At 41.3% G+C, this 19,799-nt stretch overlaps 1 protein-coding gene across 4 annotated transcripts in view; it reads left to right on the forward strand.

Moving 5' to 3' along the window:
- Positions 1-15,072, forward strand: part of BARD1 (BRCA1 associated RING domain 1) — an 81,051-nt gene extending 65,979 nt beyond the window's left edge. For 3 of the 4 annotated variants that reach the window (XM_014518196.2, XM_025199373.1, XM_025199374.1), the window contains 2 exons: positions 12,721-12,818; positions 13,540-15,072. In XM_014518196.2, coding sequence (XP_014373682.1) covers positions 12,721-12,818; positions 13,540-13,872 — 431 coding nt within the window. In that variant the 3' untranslated portion in view covers positions 13,873-15,072. Of the gene's footprint in view, positions 1-180; positions 327-12,720; positions 12,819-13,539 lie in introns of those variants that run through there. The other variant, XM_025199375.1, reaches the window with a different exon arrangement.
- Positions 15,073-19,799: the final 4,727 nt, after the last annotated feature.

A 19,799-nucleotide genomic window follows, 5' to 3' on the forward strand; every position in this document is an offset into this window, starting at 1 on the left:
TGAGGTGTAGCTACTTCGTAGTTAGACACGTTGTTAGACAAGAACTTCTGTGGTCACTTGGGGCTAAAAACCAAATAGTAGTATGCATGTGAACAGGATACGCATGTTGTCTTCAGTGAAAGTAGAATTCTGTTTTACTGAAGCTCTCTGAAGTTAATGTTTCTGTGGTACATCTTACAGATTCTAGAGCTTGAGTTTATCAAAGCTATTCACAGCCTGAGCAGGAGGTCTACAAATTTTCCACACCTACAGGCTATGTATCCTCTTTTCCATCTCAGTATTTTACTGGTCATGTGATTCAGAAAGTAATATATGTTAATAGCAGCAATAAAGGACTGTTTCTTCCATCAATTGAGCACGAGGGAAATGATGCTTATTTCAGAGGTGAGATTTAAAAACCTGTGAGAATTTTATTTTTCAGTCATATTTCTAAAATTAAGAAAATAAACTTTGGTTATATAGAAATCTTTATCCCGTAGGTATTTTAATATATATATTTTTTGTTGTTGAGCTTTATTTAATATGTTATTAAAGCACTGATTAGTACACTCCTGGCTGCTAATGTTCACAGCTTAGTAAGCAACATACTTTTTAAAAGCAAGTGATTCTCTCCCTAGTGGGAAATTGTTAGTAATAACTCATGGGGTCTGATGCAGCTAAGTGTCTATAATTAACAACACCGCTCCATCTGTTCCCACCAGTCTGTTATTAGTCTTCTTCGGAATCATTACAAGTTAAAGATTGTTATAACAAATAATTGGACTCCTGCTGATGGAACATTTGTCTAGGAAAAAAGGGTTTTTGCTTTTCTTTCCTTTTCATACTTTTGCTTATTTATCATGGCTTTTTGTCTTCTCTTTGGTTAAGTCCACTTAAAACATGGCATAAAAATAAACTTTTAAGACGTGTACATTTGCTTTGGCTTATTTCTGTTAATGCTACATCTGTATCAAAACCATTGCAAATAAAGGGCAAAGTTAAAGACACAAGTCATGATGTCAAAGAAAGAACTTGCTCCAAAAGTCACCACATCAGCGGAAAAACTTCAGCACTAAATCTGTGCCTTGGACCCCCAGTACATGTTCATTTAAGGGTGCCAAAGGATCTTATCTCTGATTGCAATACGTGCATGGCCCTTTCTACACTCCAGTATAGATGAGCCTGAGATTTGTAATCCTGGGCTCCTCCTGCACCAGCAAGTGGAAAGCTAGGTACCTACAGCTAGGAATACATCACTGTCAGTATGAGACCATGGCGCAGTCTCAGAGCCTGGACCAACAATAAACTGATTGTCAACCCTGGACATGCTGCATGTTTAATTTTTAAGGTTCCATGCAAGCCAACCATTAATGTTCGGTGTTATATGTTTATATTACTGGTTTGCCATGTTAAGGCTCCTTAAATAGGGTACATTTATAGCGCCCTTGCCATTTTATGCTATGATTATTAGCACCTTTACACTTTACATTTATGCCACAGTTGAGGGACATAGTGCTTAGACATTGAAACATGTGTTGCTCTTTATTTAGAAAAAAAATATTTGAGTAACTTCTTTAGAAGTTGTTACATATATGGCCCAAACAAGTTTGACCATGTCACTTAAAAAATAAAAGAAGAACAAAAGGACTTTATGTGACACATCTGCGAAAATGTGATTTCTTTAAAAAGAAATATGGATTTTTTTTTTGTTACCTCTTCCATTAAAGCATATTTTCACTGCAACTTTAAGAAATAATCTTTCCCATTTGCCTCTTTCTGTATCATGATGCATAATTTGAGATGTATGTATAGATAGAGTAAATAAATAAAAAACAGGTTTTTATATGTGTATACACATACACCTATGCAGATACATACACATATACTTGACAGATGGCTCGCTCTCTCTACTTATCCCCAAAAGATTTGTCTTGGAAAACTCCTCTAACTGGGCCTAGATCCAGGGCCTCCAGTTTTACAAAAGGGCAGATTACCTTGACAGGTATTGGACTTTCCTTTTGTCTTACACTGGAAGATTAAGGTGACAGAATGAGAGCATTATGCATAAGAAAGTCTTCAAAAGAGGAAACAGTTCTTAAGACCAGTTGCCAACTTCATATTTTTTATCTATAACACATTATGAGCGATATATTCATTTTTAGAGCAGCCTAGAATGCAGTTGAGACACGATTGTCACCCTGCTTCTTGCCCTTGGCCATATCTTTTATTGCTTGCATTATTTTATTGCCTTCATTATTTCTGAGATTGTAATAGAGCAGAATGTAGCATATCATTATCCTAGTAAGTTGAGGTTAAGATTCAAGTGTTACTGCATTTCATCTTTGCTTTTTTTTCTAAATCAAAGAAGTAGAGATTGCTTTAAAAACAACAGGCTTCATTGGCTTTTCCTTTTTTTTAAATGATTTTTTTCCTTCACTGTTTTGGAGATGAAAGTCACTGTTTTTGTTACAAAGGATGCTTTCACCTCAAATGATAAACCAGAAATGTAATAGATTATTCAAGTTAGGAGGCAAAATTGATGATGGAGTTAGGTGTTTGAAGCAATTCTGCTTATTGACAAGAATTTACAAAGTCTTGCTTTCCTGAACACACACAGTTTTAGACGGTTCCTTTGCTTAGAGCCCTAAGACTCTTGCAATCAACACCTGAACATAAAACACAGACTTTTTTTTATCCCTAAACCACGAACTTCAGTTTTTCAGACTATTAGGCTTTAGCTCTTTGTTTATTTCTGGGATGACTCTCTGCATCTCAACTTGAGCTGCATGTCTTCCATTCATGCAGATGTAAACTTGCTCAGAACAATCGCTGGCAAAGTCCTTCCCACTCAGATGATTTAAAATCCCTCCGCACCCTTGTATTTACCTTTGAGCCTGGAGTCTTGTTTCAGCCACTTGCTTCCATGAAGGAGCTTGGTGACTTCTCAGAGCACTCTTTGAAGAACAGTAGCTAACCCAATAGATTAAACAAGGTTTAAATGCATGTGTTAGGGGATATAGTTCCATTTCACCAATCAGGTATGTGTCTCTTCACAAAATATCTTTTTAAAGTTACTTTAACTAGATTTTTTTTAGCTAAAGATTGAAAATCAATGCTTTGGTGAAGGTTGTTTTCAATCTAGAATCCCTCCTTTCTTTCCCCCAGTCAGTGCACATAAAGTTGCATTCTTCTCCTTTGCTACTGCAGTTAAGTTTCATTAAGGTCAGTAAGACAATAAGGTTTGTAGGACTGTCTTCACTTTATACATTTTACAAATAGCCGTTTCTTAACTTCTGCTTTCTGGAAGTATGGAAGTTTAGGAACAAAGATAAACTAGTCACAACATTCAGGCAAGAAGTGCATTAGGAATTTGAGCAGCCTGGTTCATATGTACAGAGAAGTGAGAGAGGATGGGACGAGACTAAAGGGGAAATGATTCAGGTAGGTGACAAGGAGCAGTGTCAGCAAGAGGCCCAACAACTCACTAATAGCAGAAATCAAAGATTTTCCTCCTTCCAGACATGATGTGCCATTTGTGCGGGCCAGGCACGAGCCGGGCCCTTTTTCATGCTGCACGCGGGCTGTGGCCAGCAGCCCGGGCACGCGGGGTCGGAGAGAGGGGCGTGACAAGCTAGAATTAGGCACAGACTCGTAGCGGTAGTTTTAAAGATTGTTTACTTACACCAGAGATGGTTGCGGTGCAGGCTGGAAAACTTGCTTGAGTTGCGGTTACAGACAAAGGCAACACGGACGGTCACGTGGAGTTTGCTAGGCTCCACGGAAACAGAGCTCCGGATGCTCTGGGTGAGCGCGCCACCAAAATCGGGCTCATAGATACGTCTTATAATTTTTCTCTCTCGAAGACGGGAAGAGGTGGGCGATGGATCAAGTCGCCAAGCTCCTCTGAATCTCACACAGGGGTCTTTACTTCCCTGCCGTGTACCCAGAGTCCCCACGAGATGGATGTGGAGTCCTCTTCAGCTTGGGCGGAAACCGCTCAAGCCTCTTATACGGCTAGCAAGCCAATCACTAGCCGCCACGTGTGAATAATTTAGAACTAGCCAATAACAGGACATAAATTTGCATGCGGGTGGTGGGAACTCTTTTGCACCGTGCATTTCTCTTGCAACTTGAGCAATGCACCTTGCAAAAGAAGCTGCAAATAGGCGAGAAACTCGTCCTTGCACTGGAGTTTTTCTTCGCAGCAGAAAACTCCACCATGCAATGAAGTTGCAACCTGGCGGGGATAATTCTGGTGCCAAAGCACACACAAAATCATACCTTTGGGTTATGACACCATTCACATGCTAGCTCAGCAGTTTTTATATTTAACCATTCTTAGGACTCCAGCCAGGGTTCTTGTGGCTCAACACATGGAAAAAATAATCCTTTCTTGCCTCAGAGCATATAACTTTTTAATGGATTATAAATGCAAAATAAAGTGATTAGGATGGTTTTGTCAGAGATGACCCTGCCTTGAGCAGGGGGCTGGACTAGATTACTTCATGAGGTCTGTTCTAACCCTACTTTCCTGACATCTTAAAACAGTGGTAGCTATTTTTCCAATGGAATTTTTTTAAACAGTATGTCCTTACATCTTTGCATTTGGATATCTTTATACATTATCTGAGGTGAATAATCAAATACCTTGTGCACCAATACAAGTCTTCATCAGCCACTGCATATAATTAGTGCAACCCTGGCATGGGTTACTCTAGCAAACAGTGTAATACTTATCCATTTGAAGTGGAGGAAGGTGGGGAATGAGTCTTGTTGGTACAAACTTGTATTCTTTTGTGCGGGTCGCATTAAGAAAATTTAGTTCATGTGAATTTCCCTTTTTTTTTGAAAAGGGATGATCCTTTGTCTTTTGGGGAAAAAGAAAATATTGAAGGAGAGGTGTCCAAGACCTGACCTGCAGAGCTGTGTCATCCAGCCCACAGGGCTCCCTAGGAATCTAGAAATTTGGCAGTGTCATATGCAGTGGCTATTAATTTCCGTGACTCCTGGAGCCACAGTAATTAACACTGCTGCCACTTGTCCTACCACAACATTTCTGGACTCATGGAGAGCCCTGCAAACTGGATCTGATGCACGGATCTGTGTCATCTGGTCTCCGGGGCTGCCCATTGGGCTGGAAATATTGTAGTGGGAAGAATGACAGCTGTTATGGCTCCAGAGGCTGCAGCAATTAATGCTTCTGCCAGATTCCAGCCCGGTGGGCCAGGTGACACAGCTTTGCACTCTGAACCATCTCTGTCTTCCAGATCTGAGCTGTGGACCAACCATGTACCACTCATCTGACCCATGGAGCCAGATGTAACAAGCACCACTGTGTAAAGGAATAAACCTGACCACCCAGAAAACTGACATGTCCATAGCTCTGTCACAGTAGTAATGGAATTAATCAAAATTATATGTGAAAAAGGTCCTGACACCTGCTATAGTGTGGTCCGATTCTTCTTTGCAGAAATTCAGTATTTTTATAATGTGATGATGATGAGCAATCACTTGTGAACGAGTAAGATTGTCTTCCAAGGATCTTAGTAGTGAGTCCACAGGTGGCTCCATAGTCCAAGTCTAAATCCACATGTGTTGTCATAGTGAGGACAGGTGTTTCCAGGAGCGTAAAGCTTTTTAGGTTTACATGCAAGCAGTGTATAGGCAGCCAATTTAGGGGATAAGAATCTTGTAGAACTGCACTGTATCTTTTGCATCTTACTTGCAAGTCTTCAAGTTTCAACAAGAATGTAGCCTATCTCACTATCATCAGTCTATCCCATCCCTCCCATTTTAATCCACCATTACTGCCCTTCAGTGGTGGCGATTAGAAAGATCCTTTAATAATTCATTCTAGTCCTTGCAAAGTTATTAGTTGTGGTCACTGAAATTTTATTTATTGCACTCCAGGGAAGTTGTGCCTTTCTGTTTCATTTCTTGTAATACTAAGGTGTTTCATTAAATGAAATGGCACCTTTCACAAAACAGGAAGGAGGACATAACTTTTTGTTTTTAACTACAGAATATGTCATTAGCATGTTGAACTCAGCCATAAAATAGAGGCTCAGAAGTTAGTAACTTTAGAAAAGGATAATATGAATATCAACAGTTAATAGTTGACTTGTATGGTAAAAGCAGAAGGGTTTAAATATTCACAGTTGTTTGTTTTTTTTTAATGACAGGAGTTGGAAGAAACTTCTGCTATAGTCAGATTATTCCATAATTATTCATTTTTGGCTTTCTTGCACCTTTCTTTGAAGCATCTGCTATTTGTTGCTGTCAAGATACCCTGTTGGTCCACTGTTCTGGTCTTGTATGGCATGCCCATATTCACCTCAGTTCCATATTAACATCTGTCTCTCTCTCTTTGCTGTTACCCACTCTGTATTATCTGTCTCTCTTCCAGGTTGTGATATTCTTACTGCCTATTAGTTGTGCTGTTGACAGTAAAATGACATGTAGTATTTTGAAGTCTAAAGCATCAGCCAGCCTTTCATCACAGCTGAGAATTCTAGCAATTTTCACTTTGCTACAGACAGGAACAAAGTAGAGAGGGTTAGAGGGAGACTGAAAGACAAGTGTCTGACAAGAATCCCAAGACGCATGGCTCCATAGAACTGTCCAGATCTGAATTGTAGTCAGATATCACAAGACCCACAAGTTAGAATAAATTCTACTTCAACATCATTATGCAAAAGATTGTATCCAGTACTGGAAGCTTGCTATTGTATCATCACCAAGAAACTTGTCAGGGTTTATGTCACTCCAGAAAAGAATGCATAGCCCTGGCAAAGCCAGCTTTTTGGAAATGTGTCTGATTGTTTCATCTTGGGTGTAAGTTCTTGGTGCATAGAACTTACTGTGCTACTTTGAAATGTACAATAAAGCAGTGCTTCTCAAACTATCTGATGTGGTGGACTGGCAATTTTTTTTTCCAGTGGGCCAGGGACCGGTGCCTGGTTCAGCCGGTGGCAGCAACTGCGTGTAATGGTGCTACACAAATGCGTGACCGGCTGTTTCTTTCTCTTTCCTCACCTTGCACGACATGACATCACCTGGAGTGTTGGAACGTACGAACTGTGGCGCTATGACATATCAATATTATGCTTCTGAAAATATTTCTTTCTTTCTTGGCAACTCGCTGCGGACTGGCGACTGGTGGCTCACGGACCAGCACTGGTCCACGGACCACCAATTTGAGAAGCACTGCAATAAAGTAAAGTAAATAATTTGCCACTCCAAAAGGAATGCAAATAACAGCAAATTATCCAGTAGCAACTAATTCTCAGGAGTTGATAGTGGGATGGAATTGGAACAGGAGCCAATTAAAACAAAGTGACAGATTATCCTACAGATGACTTATCTTAACAGTTATAAAGTAAGTTTCATTTTTTGCATTTGTCCTTTGCTAAATAAGGCAAGTTCAGGTTAGCATTTTATAGATCTGTTTGCATGCATGAGAGAGCATGCATGTTTTTATAATTTTGGAAATATGTAGTACTAATTCTTAGAAAATTTCTAACTTTCACATTTCTCTATCCTAGTCAAAATGACAACTCTGAAGCCGTTCTTTCTGCTACCTGGTTTAAATGTCACAGTAACTGCAGTATAATTTTACCTCCCACAAAAGATTATTTCCTCAGTATATTCAGCAGTATAAAATGGGAAAGGTATATGTGTACAGAGCAGACTTAATGTATTCTGTATTTTATGCTGAAACACATTTTACTGACGTTAGGCACTTTCATGATTTAAAGTTTTAGCTATCCTCAGGAAAGTAACTCTCAAACAAGACATCTTAAGTTTCCCTTATTCATTTTGTCAAATTTGTTCCATCTACCACTGTCAGAATTAAAATCTCGGGTTGCGATGTATCCAGCTTGTGTCAGTTCACCTTCCTCAGCAAAGATCTTAGAAGCTGAACTTTGCTAGCAGCTTAAAATATAGCTTGTTCTCCAACAGACTTGTGTTCCACAGCTTCTGACAATAGTCCAAATGAGGATTTATTAATAACTTCACTAGGGAAGATGTGCAGTTGTCAATCTGTTTTTCTGACCAAGCAACTTTATGGAAAATGTAAGCCAGGGGAAGGCAAAATACAGCCCGAGGGCCACATCCAGCCCACAGAGGGCCTTTGTCCAGCCCACAGCGGGTCTCTTGGTCTCACCTGGCCCAGGCACCATCCAGCCTTGGCATGTTCTGCTGCCCCCTGGGCACACAGTGGGACTGGGGTGGCTCTGCGGCTGGACTACCTTTGTAGGCAGCCCAGGCAGTGGCAGTTCCTTCCAGCTGCTGCCGCCGCTGGCCCCAGCACCATGGTACCAACTGGGGACCTGCACACACAGCCCCGACCCAGCCTGCCCCATGCCTGCTCTGGACTTGTCTGCGCTGAGCAGCGGTGCCAGCTGGGCAGAAACTGTTGTGTGGTGCAGGAGGAAAGCAGCCCCTCTCCCTCACAGCTACCAGGCGCTTCATGCTGCAGCCACCCAGAGCCTGCGCCGGGCTGTCTGTGTCTCTGTTGCTCTCACTGCTGCCTCCAGGCTGCCCAGCAGTGGCAAAGCAGAGCAGACACAGGGCAGCCCAGTGCAAGCTCCAGGCAGCTACAGCAGGAAGCACCCAGCAGCAGTGAGGGGGAGGGACTAATTTTCCTCTGTGCCAAGCAACAGTTTCTGCCCAGTCGCCACCACTGCTCAGCGCAAGCAAGTTTGGCACAGGCATGGGACGGGCTGGGTCAGGGCTATGTGTCTGGGTCCCTACCGGTACCTCAGGACTGGGGCCAGTGAGGGTGGCAGCCAGAAGGAGCCACCGCTGTCTGGGTTACCTAGGAAGGCAGTCCAGCTGCGGAATCTCCCCAGCCCTGCTGCATGCCCAGGGGGAGGCAGGACATGCCACAGGTGGGTATTACAGAGCAGGTATGGGGTGGGCCAGGGCAGGGCTGTGTGCTTGGGCTCCCTGTGATCTGTTCCTACTGGGGTGAGTCTACAGTGGGTGCAGGGTGGGGCCTGGGCTGCATGGTGTTGCCAGTGGTGGGGAGGCACCACGGGGCACGAGGGCTCTGGACTTTTGCAGAGCAGGAGCAGGTGCTGACTAACTCAGGATGGTGCACGTAGGGGGCTGCCATGCACACCCCACCATACCCACAAATCCTCCCCCACAAACCCCTAACACCCTCCCCCACACAATCACCCCACAAACACCTGCACCCACCCACACCCTCCCCTATACCTCCTCCCACACACACGCCTACCCCCTTGCACCTCTGGGGGGAGCCCTGCTCACTACTACGTGTATACAGTCCACCATACATGCACCTACCCTCTACTACGCCCACGCCACGCCCACCCTCTCCCTCCACAAAGCCCATACCCACCTACACACACACATCCCCACATCCACATATAGCCCCATACCTTTTTCCACATACACACACACCTACACGTGCACACACAACCCCCCCACAAGCCCTACAACCCCTCCACAGCCCCTACAATATACAAGAGTAAGACCTCATTTTGAGGTATGCTGTCACCTCTATATATGCAGTGCATACACATACAAATAAGGACAACATATTCTTTTAAATAAAATTAAAATATGTTATTGTCAATGTTTGATTTTTAGTGTGTGTGTGTGTGTGTATTTGTTTTTTGGTTTTTTTTCCAGTTCCAAGACGGCAAAACCCCTTCCCAAAAGGAGTACTTGTGGGGACACGGGGAGGGACTTCTGGTGGCAGCGGTCAGGGGCTTGGGGGCAGGACTTCTGATCCCAAGATAGCAGCCAGGGGGTGGAACACCTGTCAAGGGGTGGGGCTAGCCTTGTGGCCATGGACAGCTCACCTAAACTTGTTAAGCAGTCTTCCAGCTGAAATAATTGCCTACCCCTGATATAAGCTGATGCTTAAATAATAATTGATGTCTTTTTCCAGAAGCTCTAAGTAACTAAGAGGAGAAGATGCTTTTCTGGGAGGTGTTTATATGTAGTTCTTCCAAAAATCAAATCACATATTTTTAAATGAAACCCCTTTTCATTTATATGGGATAATACAGGCAACCCCCACTTAACACTCATTTTTTCAGGAAACAATTAAGAGTGCTAAGTGAAACCAAAAGCATTTGACAACCCAAGATGGCAACAGCAAGTGTTTTTAATGATGCAAAATGGTGACTGTGAGCGTTATAACAGCACTCAGCAAGTTTCAAGTGAAATCGGGTATCAATTTAAAATGAGCGTTTTAGTGAAATAGCGCAACGCGAAACAGCCTTAAGCGGGGCTTGTCTGTATAAGAGCTTGTAACATGGTTATAAGTAAAACAGTGCACTTGATGTGTTGTTATTGAAGAAACATGTTGTGGGTTTTTTTTAGTCCAGACAGATTAGTGCCTTTCCCCTCCATGCTGGCATTATTGCACTTGTGCAAGGGGGAGAGAGAACCCAGACCTTAAAGCAGAGGAAAGATGCAATGATAGAAGGAAATCTTAAAATACAGTGGTTTTTACAGTAGACAGACCACTTGTATATTGGTGGTACACAACCTGCTTAACTTGCAGCTTGTTGCCAAATTAAGGATGAGCCACCTATCTGTTTCATGCGACTTTTACCTCAGTTAGTGCTTATTCTCCACTTAACTAGAGCTCATCAGCTGTCCTGCACAGCTCTTTGCTGTGGCTCCAGTTACTTCACAAACCCTCACCTTAATGGGAGAGCTGGGGATTCGCCCTTGCAAAGTATCTGGGTTTTGCTGTAACTTCAAAGAGCTTTAAAAAATGTAATTTTACAGTTCTCAGACCTTTAGAAATTTTCTGCCACAAGTAAATATGTATGTAATTTTTCTTTTCCAGAGAATAACTAGCTGTGCACCTTCTTTTAATTTTGTACAAAATTTAACAGCAATCTACCAAAAGAATTGAGCCTAGCAGTCATTGGGATTCATGCTGGAATATAGAAAACATAATAATGTGACACTGAACTAGGCCTGAAGAACTTTTTACCTTTTTAATTACCCATAGATCAGAGGGCAGATTTGCAGTCACATAGGTGGCCAGTCCAGACAAGCGTGGATGTTTGGTTTTCTGGGGACAATAGTCCAAACGAGGATTTATTAATAACTTCACTAGGAAAGATGTGCACTTGTCAATCTGTTTTTCAGCAGTGCATTTTGTGCCACAGCTACTTTGTCCCTGGAGAATGCCCGTGCCATGCATGCTTTGGCACATGGCAAATTACCCCGGGGGTAGTAGGGGAGGCTGGGGCCAGCACTGTGCTGGCCCTAGCAGCCTTACCTGGGGTTGTGGGAGCCTCCCGGTGATCCTGCCAAGTGGAGCCTGGTCGACAGCTGCAGCACAGCTCCGGGCAGCCCAGCTCCGCTTTTCAGCAGTGCACTCTGCCCAAGCTTGCGCTGCTCCGTTTTTTTTCCCCACAGGATTTTTTTATCCCTGGGTATCCAGGGGTCAAAAAAAGATTCCAAAAAAAAAAAAAAGGAGCAGTGCACGCATGGGCAGTGCACCCTTGCAATGCAGACAGCACCTGACTGTGCGGTATGTGGCGCTGCAGATATGTTTGCGACACTACATACCACACAGCCAAGTTTGTCTGGACACATCCAATAAGTGTTATTTGTCTTATTTATTATTTGCTGCCCATAAACAATAAAGTTGTTGGATTTTTATTAACTTTTTGAAAATTAAAATGACACAAAACCAGAATGATGATTTCAAAAAGGAAAGACAGTGGTCTTTTGGCAGTTTAGTCAGGCTTTCAGGATTCTCCAGGGTCAGCGCAGACTGGAAATCTTAACTACCTAAGAGCTTAAAAACACCACCCATCCCCTTCATTTAAGCACCTTCATGTAATATCCGTTCACAGTAGCAAATTACCCTGTAGATTTTATATGAACTCTTTCTCTTCTCTCTTAAAGGTAATGCTGTTTATGTAGAGCTGAACTCTTCTACCTCTCTTTCTTTTGAGTTTTGTTAGTTTGGGATTGTGGGAAGGTGGAGAGATTTGTGTAGGGATAAGTGGCTTGGATAGAAGATAGTGTTGTGAACTGCACTGAACCACCACACTTTGGCTGCTTCCAAATGTTAATCAAAGTTCTTTCAAAAGGTAACATTTGAAAGAACCAGAATTAAGCCAATTTGACCTTTTAGTTCCAATTCCATGTATACCTACTAACTGCCTTTTCTTTAAAATGGCAGCAGAATATGGTTGCTTGTATGAGTAATGCAATATAGAACCAACATTTTACTGGCTTCATTTCAAGTACAACTAGAGCAAGTGTGCTGTCCCACTGTCAAATGATCAGCAGTTGAGTTTATCCTCACATTTTAAAGTGTCGTCAGTGCCCAGTGGGAGAGGAAAGAGTTCATATTCCCTAAATGTTGTTTGCAGGCTGCTTGTAGACTCAGGAAGACAAAAGTGTATCAGTTTTATATTTGGAAGGAAAGGCCACATTAAAGGGAGAGTTTGACAGCACTTAGAAAATAAAATCCTGCTGTTATATATTATAGCTATCTCGTGTCTTTCACAAACATGAATCATAAAACCTTAAATGCAAGGCAAACATTTTTGAAAAAATTAACTAGCACTGTCATTTAGTTCTTGATGCTGTAAAGATTTCTGTTTCATGTCATGCCCTGCAAATAGTCTCTGTAAATTTAAACAAGTCTTTGGAGTACAGTCTTAAATTCTTAAAATTCTCTTCTAAACTGGCAGTAATAACAATTGCCTTTGGTTTTCATTCCAGGGGTGAAAGCATGTCTGCAAAGCAGAGTTCGAGAAGAAGAGGAGAAGTATGAAATTTCTGGTGGTCCACAGAAAGGCAGACTCAACAGAATAAAACTGGTAGTTATCTCTTAAAACTATTTTTAGTAGTATTTGTTATATATACTTGTCTTTGCTGTACATGCAGATTAAATTGATTTAACAGGTGTTCAGATATCTGATCATTTGAACAGATGACTGAGACAGTTGCCAGAATCCGTGAGGTAGCAGTGACGGATTATATTGCCCTGCATTTCTGTAAACCTTCCTAAAGTGTCAAAGAGATGTCTACACTACATTTAAAAACTACATAAAACAAAAGGGCTGTAGCTTCTGCTAAGATTCCATTCCTTTTTCAGTTCCTATTTGGAGTTACTTCCCATCTGAAAGCTGAAAATATATATAGAAATTATTTATTCAGTCTTAGTTCACTATCTCTTTTCCACTGGGAGATCACTGGGGTTTGGTAGATTGGTGTTCTTGTGTAGTAGTATTAGTTACATTGTGGTAGCACCTGGGAATCCCATTCATGGATCAGGACCCCATTGTACCATTTATGCAGAAAAAGCAGAGAGGGTCCTTGCTATAAGAAGCTTACAATCTAACTTTTCAGTGACTGCCTTTTCTTGGTTAGAAGCATATTGAGCTTTCTAGAGACTAGTATAATAATTTCTAGTACAACTTACCTCATTTTTCCTTGCACCACTCTAACTGATATTGGTTATTCAGTTCTACACCATATGCTGAACTGTGAACTGCTGTACTTACTTTTAACTGTTTTATCTTTTTTTCCCCCCCTTAGCTGCCTAAGTTATTTGATGGTTGCTACTTCTATTTTCTGGGAACTTTCACCTGTCATCAGAAGAATGACCTTACAGAACTGGTTAAAGCAGGAGGTGGACAAATCCTCATCAGGCAGCCAAAGCCAGATAGTGATGTGACACAGAGCATCAACACAGTAGCCTACCATGCAGAACCGAGTTCTGACCAGAGCTTTTGTACTCAGTATATAATCTATGATGTGTCTTCTAAATATAAACCAGATAAAATTCGTCAAGGAAAAGTCTGGATGGCCCCCTCCAGCTGGATGATAGATTGTGTGATGTCATTTCAGCTGTTGCCTGTCACAATGTGATTCTCTTTCTTCAGCATTAGTGAGGCTCTAAAGGGAATGTTGAGCCTTTTAGACACTTGGACACCACAGCTTTAAATGCCAGAATGCTCAGAAATGAACACAAAAGTTTTCTACTTTAAATGAAAGACTTAAGAGATCATGGTGAATTGCTGAATTTTTTAACAAATTAACTAAGAACGAACACAGAAAGGATAGTGGGAGAAGATGTACTGTTTTCACTTGACAGAGCTGCTTTTTAAAATTATTTATAGTTCAGCATACTAGCGACTGCTGTATTTTGCAGTTAAGCATATTTTGTAATATGAGAACTTAGACTACACTTACTCATTTATGTAAAAACTTCAAAGGGGGTAAAAAGTTACCACTTGTGTGCAAGCTGTAAATTAGTAAGATTTTGAAAAACAAGATCTAATGTTAGCCTCCTAAATCTGTATTACTGCCTTTCCCTGATTTTCCTGAGACCAGCGACATCTGGTAGTGTGCCTCAGCCCTTTTGACTATTGGGTATCTGAATACAGCTGAGGATTCTAATTTTAAACTCCTTGCTAGGTTTTTCAGAAAGTTATATTATTTAGGACTGGTCTCATTGAAAGCCCAGGATTTGTGGCCCTAAGTCAATTAGGAGTGCGAGTGGTCCTAAAATACTTTATTTCATAACAAAATACAAGTCAGCATCCAAATTAATTCTACTCCTATACCTGTGAGTGTGTAATTAATGATTCCTAATAAAATAGCATCCAATTTAAGGCACTTTTTCTTAATTTTAAAAAGATTAATTCTGTTTGTTGCTACTTCTGCATGTGTACAAATGACAACTAATTTTGCCATTGTGCTTCTCTAATAGCAAAACTAGTGACTTTACTTCCTAAAAGGCATGATTTGGATGTAAAGTTGTTTAAAATGTCTGTTGGCTACATCTCTATGAATTACATATTTGTATATCTGTTGTAATCACTGTTTGCTTTCTTACTAAATCTTTTTTTTTTTCCTTTCGTATTTGGCTTGTATTTAAATGTCTGTGATATTTTTTTCCAGTGTTCTTTAATGTCTCCTAAAGTTTTTCACCTTGTATGCTATCAGATATAAAATGACTTTAAGCCATGTGATTGTAATGATTGCTATGCAGTGGGAGTGTGGGTTGTGATGTGAAGTTCTTGTGTTCATATTTTGGGTTGCTTATAATAAAACTTAGTGCTAATCCTTTTTACATAATATATTTTATAAGTTTAGCTGCAGAATAAAATGTATAACTCCCATATGTATTTGAACAACTAAATGGAAATGAATTATTTGCATGCATTTTTGACAGAACAGTTAAGAACCACAGCAATCCTGCCTGTGGGACCTGGCCTGGGCTGGCAGGGAAGAGAAAAGACAATGGATTCCTTTTGTGTAACCAATATTACTGGTAATTCTAGGACGATTTCTGCATCCTGCATAGAACTCTTCTGGGAATGTTCCTTTTTTTTAACATGTAAAATGGGTAAAATTTTGAAAAGCATGGCCTTAGATAGGAGTTGAGGTATCTTAATCTATCATTTATTATGGATAAAGCAAACACTGCTTACTAAAATCAGGTCTTATGCAGTTTGCTTTGTGCATAAGCAAGTGTGAATACAGACTTCACTAATGAACTATTGTGAGCTACTGTTTTTTGTAACTAAACTGCAACAGTAAACACAAGGCAGTATGCATTAACTTGTTCATTTACATTGACATGGGTAGTTTCAGTTTGATTTGACATTTCATAGCTTGTTAGTGTATGTATTACAATGTGCTTTGGAAAAATTATGAAGGCATTTGGCCAGATTCACTTCTACTGTGATGTGAATGTTACTTTACATAAAAAAATATGTTTCTTCAGTAAATTTCTGGTATTTTTTTTCTCTTAGATTCTATTAAAATGTGATGTTATCATTAGGGGAGGAAGCGCAGTAGTTGTCTGCTCTGCTGAGCACTTATAATTTGCAAGTCATATGGGAAGGACTTACTAATAAATGTGTTAGAATTCCCTACAGCTGATTGTCAGAAAATCTACATTCTTCCAGTTTTCTTAAGGTTGTCTGTTTGATTGGCTCATAAATGGATTTTATGCCTGTAAACTATAACAGGGGCATCCAATTCATTTGGTCCCACAGGACAGATTTAGTCCGGGACTTCATGCAGGGCAGATACCTCAGCTCCACAAGCAGGTGAGGTTGGCTTGTTGGAATTGCCTGCAACCTATTTTGAAACGATAGGTTAGTATTTTAGAAGCCCTAGTTCTGCTTATATAGAACATCAGTTTGCAATCTACAACTTTCTGGGAGCAAAGATTGCAGGTTTCAGCAAAGAAATTTGCTGTTTTAAAGTTGACCTTAAAATTTGTCTAGTTTTATGCTAGATAAGATTTTGGCCTGATGATATGCCTATTAAAATAGGTAAATTGGTTATTTTATAGTGCATGCTAGGGCTGTGCAAAATTTCTCCGTTTCGATTTGACACTGTTTTGACTCATTTCGAGGTCGAAACAGCAAAATTGAAACAAAGAACTTCGAAACAGCCTCAAAACAAAACGAAGCTAGTTGAAACATTTTGAAAGTTTCAAAACGTTTTGAGTTTCGAAGCCAGCAGGGAGGTGGTGGGAGACAGGGAAGAACTAGGTCTGTGCTCCCAGCAGCAGCCGGGAGCGCAGCCCTGGCTCTCCCAGTCTCCCACTGCCAGGCTGCGGGAAGACGATCACAACGCAGGGGAAGGGAACTGAGCCTGGGCTCGGTTCCCCTCCCAAGCACTGCGATCGGGCTGGGGAAGAGAACTGAGCCCAATCACTCAGTTCCCCTCCCCAGCCCTACGATCATGCTGGGGATGGGAAGTCAGCCCAACTGGGCTGAGTTCCTTTCTCCAGTGCAATGGTGAGACAAAGTGAAATGGAACAGCTGTTTTGACTCTAAATGAAATTCGAAACAAAATGCTGTTCCGTCCAAACCTCAAAACTCAAGTCGGAACGGAACAGTGCTGTTTCGCACAGCCCTAGTGCATTCTGCTGTTGGGGCATGTTGAAGGAGATTTGTACTCTGGCCTATAGACAGTATTAAAACCGTAGCTAATAAAACAGAATTATGAACCTGGATGCATTGAAACAAGCTTCACTGGGGTTTATTTAGCAGTCTGCTTTTACATAAATGGTTTTAAACTAGGTTTTTCTGTTTGCCTCAGGTATTGAAAATCATTGTAGTGATGGAGTCTGTCTACAGGTAGGAAGGGTTAGAGATTGTCCCTTGTTTATATAGCCTTTGCACATGAATATTGCTGCTGGTCCTGCATATAACAAGACTGAGTAGTTTGATTCTGCATAGCTGAACACATTGCTTGATGCAGGCTACCTCCCCAGCCAGATGCAATGGCTAAGCTTATTAGCACTGTCTGCACTATGAATTTGTCTGAATGCAATTACACGGCCTTCGGTTTGGTAGGAAGCACTTGTGGAGCAACGCGGCATGTTTGAGTGGACTGCTGCCTGGAACAGTGTGTTTATGGTACTTAACTTACAAAATGGACAGACTTGGCTGACTTAGTGGCTCCAGCAAAGCACAGAGTAAACCCCTCCCCCTGTTAGCTTTGGAGCTAGGAAAGCCTAGCCTCTGTCCACAGCCATGGGGATGTGCAGCTGACAGCCCCACTCCCCACCACCCTCTGACCCTGAGCAGGTAGGAGAAACTGATCCACTAGCACTGGACTCGTATTGGCCTGACTCAAATCTCAGAGCTCCCTAACTTAATCTCCACTGGGGACCCAGCCCTGTTGCTCTGAGAGCCCCCAGACCCTGTGTCATTTCTAGAGCCCCCAGACTAACCTCACGTGACAGGACCCAGTCTGCCAGCACCCATACCATCAGTGCCTGGCCCCAAGCAGACTCACCTAAGCTGTGCTGAAACTGCTTTTTCCAGACAGACAGGAAACCTTGCAAAGGATGCTGAGTGCTATCAGCCGTGCAGGCTATCTGGTAGCGATATTGGTAGGTTTTTCTACCAGGAGAACAAGAAACAGTAAAGCTCATTCAGATCTTTTGAACACTTGTATGTACCCATAGTCTCCACTGATGCTTGTCTGGAGCAGGACATCCTGCCGCTCACTGCTAATTGTATTACAATAGGTGGAGCTGAGATTGAAGTGCAGCTGTGCTAGGTACTGTCTGCAAAGAAATGATTCCTGCTCTGAAGAGTTTCTGTTCATACACAGCTGTCAGCAGAAGTATTGTCATCTTCATTTTACAGATAGAGACCTGGAACACATGACCTGATTCAAGGAAGTTTGTGATGCAATCCAGCTAAGCACTGAGCTGCCTGGCCTAAGTCAGCTGAACTTTCTCTGGTATCCAGGTCCAGTGTTCATTCTTTCTTTTAAAGGAGTGAACATCAATCTTTCTTTCAAAGGATCGAAACCTGTTGTTGATACAAGCCTTCCTGTAGGTTAAGCAGAGGCACTAATGAAGCTGCTGTATTTTTCTTCCTGAATACTAGGGTGTAGTTAAGGTTTATATCAGCAGTTTCAGACTTCTGCTAGCAAGCCCCTTTTGATTGCACTTCTAGGTTTCTGGCCCAACTTTCAGTTGCAAACCTCACATCTGCAACTGAATTAATTATTTGGCTGATAACTGCACCCCAGCTGAGGTTCTGACTTATACGGAGAATCGCTGGCCTATATGTAGGCACAGGCAGTTGTAAATCTTGATCGTAAAGTGCAGTTTTTGAAAAGAAAAAAGTGACTTCTTGCTGCTGCCTGTGTCTTGTGTATCTTCTGATTCATACTGGCTTGTTGTACTGGAACAAAAGAATCTGTTTTATTACTGCCAGCTCTGCAGAGCCAATATAGCTGTTGAAAAGCAAACTGTTTGCTATCCTGTCTCATGAATCAACAAAATTGCCAACTAACTTCTGATCCCAGAATCTTCATTCTTGGAGATGATGTATGAAGCAAGGCAGAACACTGCTTGATTTTCAAAAACCTGTCTGAAATTTCAATGCTGGCTCAGCTCTTCTTTGGACTTGGAAATTGAGTAAATTTTATGTCAGATGCAGAATAAGTATGAAAATACTGACATGCTATTTGTCAAAAATCACTTTTCTTACCACCTATCATACTTTAAAGAAAAACTGCAGTTTGCCTAAAGGGATTTGACTCACTGCCTCTTATAAAGAGTAGCAAATCTTTTGGGAATGAATGTTAGTTGTCTTTAAATATCTTTCTAGAAACTATAGATACATTTCCTCTTGACAGCTGAATTATATTGGTCAGGTTATATCCAACTCCCTCTCCCCCTCTTTTGAAATATATAATGATATGACATTCTTAAAAATCAGCAATATGTTTTAGTATTTCCCCAGCTATTTAGTTAATTTAATGGTGACTTCAGTAAATTACCTTTGAAGTATATGAATATAACAACTTTGAAAAATGTAATACACCTTTTTTTTTTTCTAGGTGAAGATGCATTTTATGGTTCAGTCTGATTCTCAGTAGGAGGTCTAGTCTGATGAAACAGTGCAATGTCAGCTCTTATGCCATGTGTGAGAGAGAGCACGAGCAATGTCATTCACTGAGCAGAGCAGTGACAGGTAATCTGCTGACTGTTATGCACTGCACCATTATGCAGTAGGCTTGTAACATTTTGCACCAGCTGTAGCCAGAAGCATGTCACATGCACACTTTGCAGCTATGGTAAAGTTAACCATTCAGTGTTTATACAGTAGAATGTGCCCCTGACTACACATCGGATCACACTGAGAAAGCACGCGTGTGAATGCCTCTCCACTGACTGGAATGATTGTAAAATGCTGAAGCCTCATCTTTCAATTTGAGTAGTTACTTCTGTTCCAGCAGTGCTTAGCATGCTCAATCAAAATCAAATTGTGCTAAACAGCCATGTACTAAGGCATTCCCTGTTCTGA

The sequence above is a fragment of the Alligator sinensis genome, unplaced genomic scaffold (genome assembly GCF_000455745.1).
Source record: "Alligator sinensis unplaced genomic scaffold, ASM45574v1 scaffold233_2, whole genome shotgun sequence".
Taxonomy (NCBI): Eukaryota; Metazoa; Chordata; order Crocodylia; family Alligatoridae; genus Alligator; species Alligator sinensis.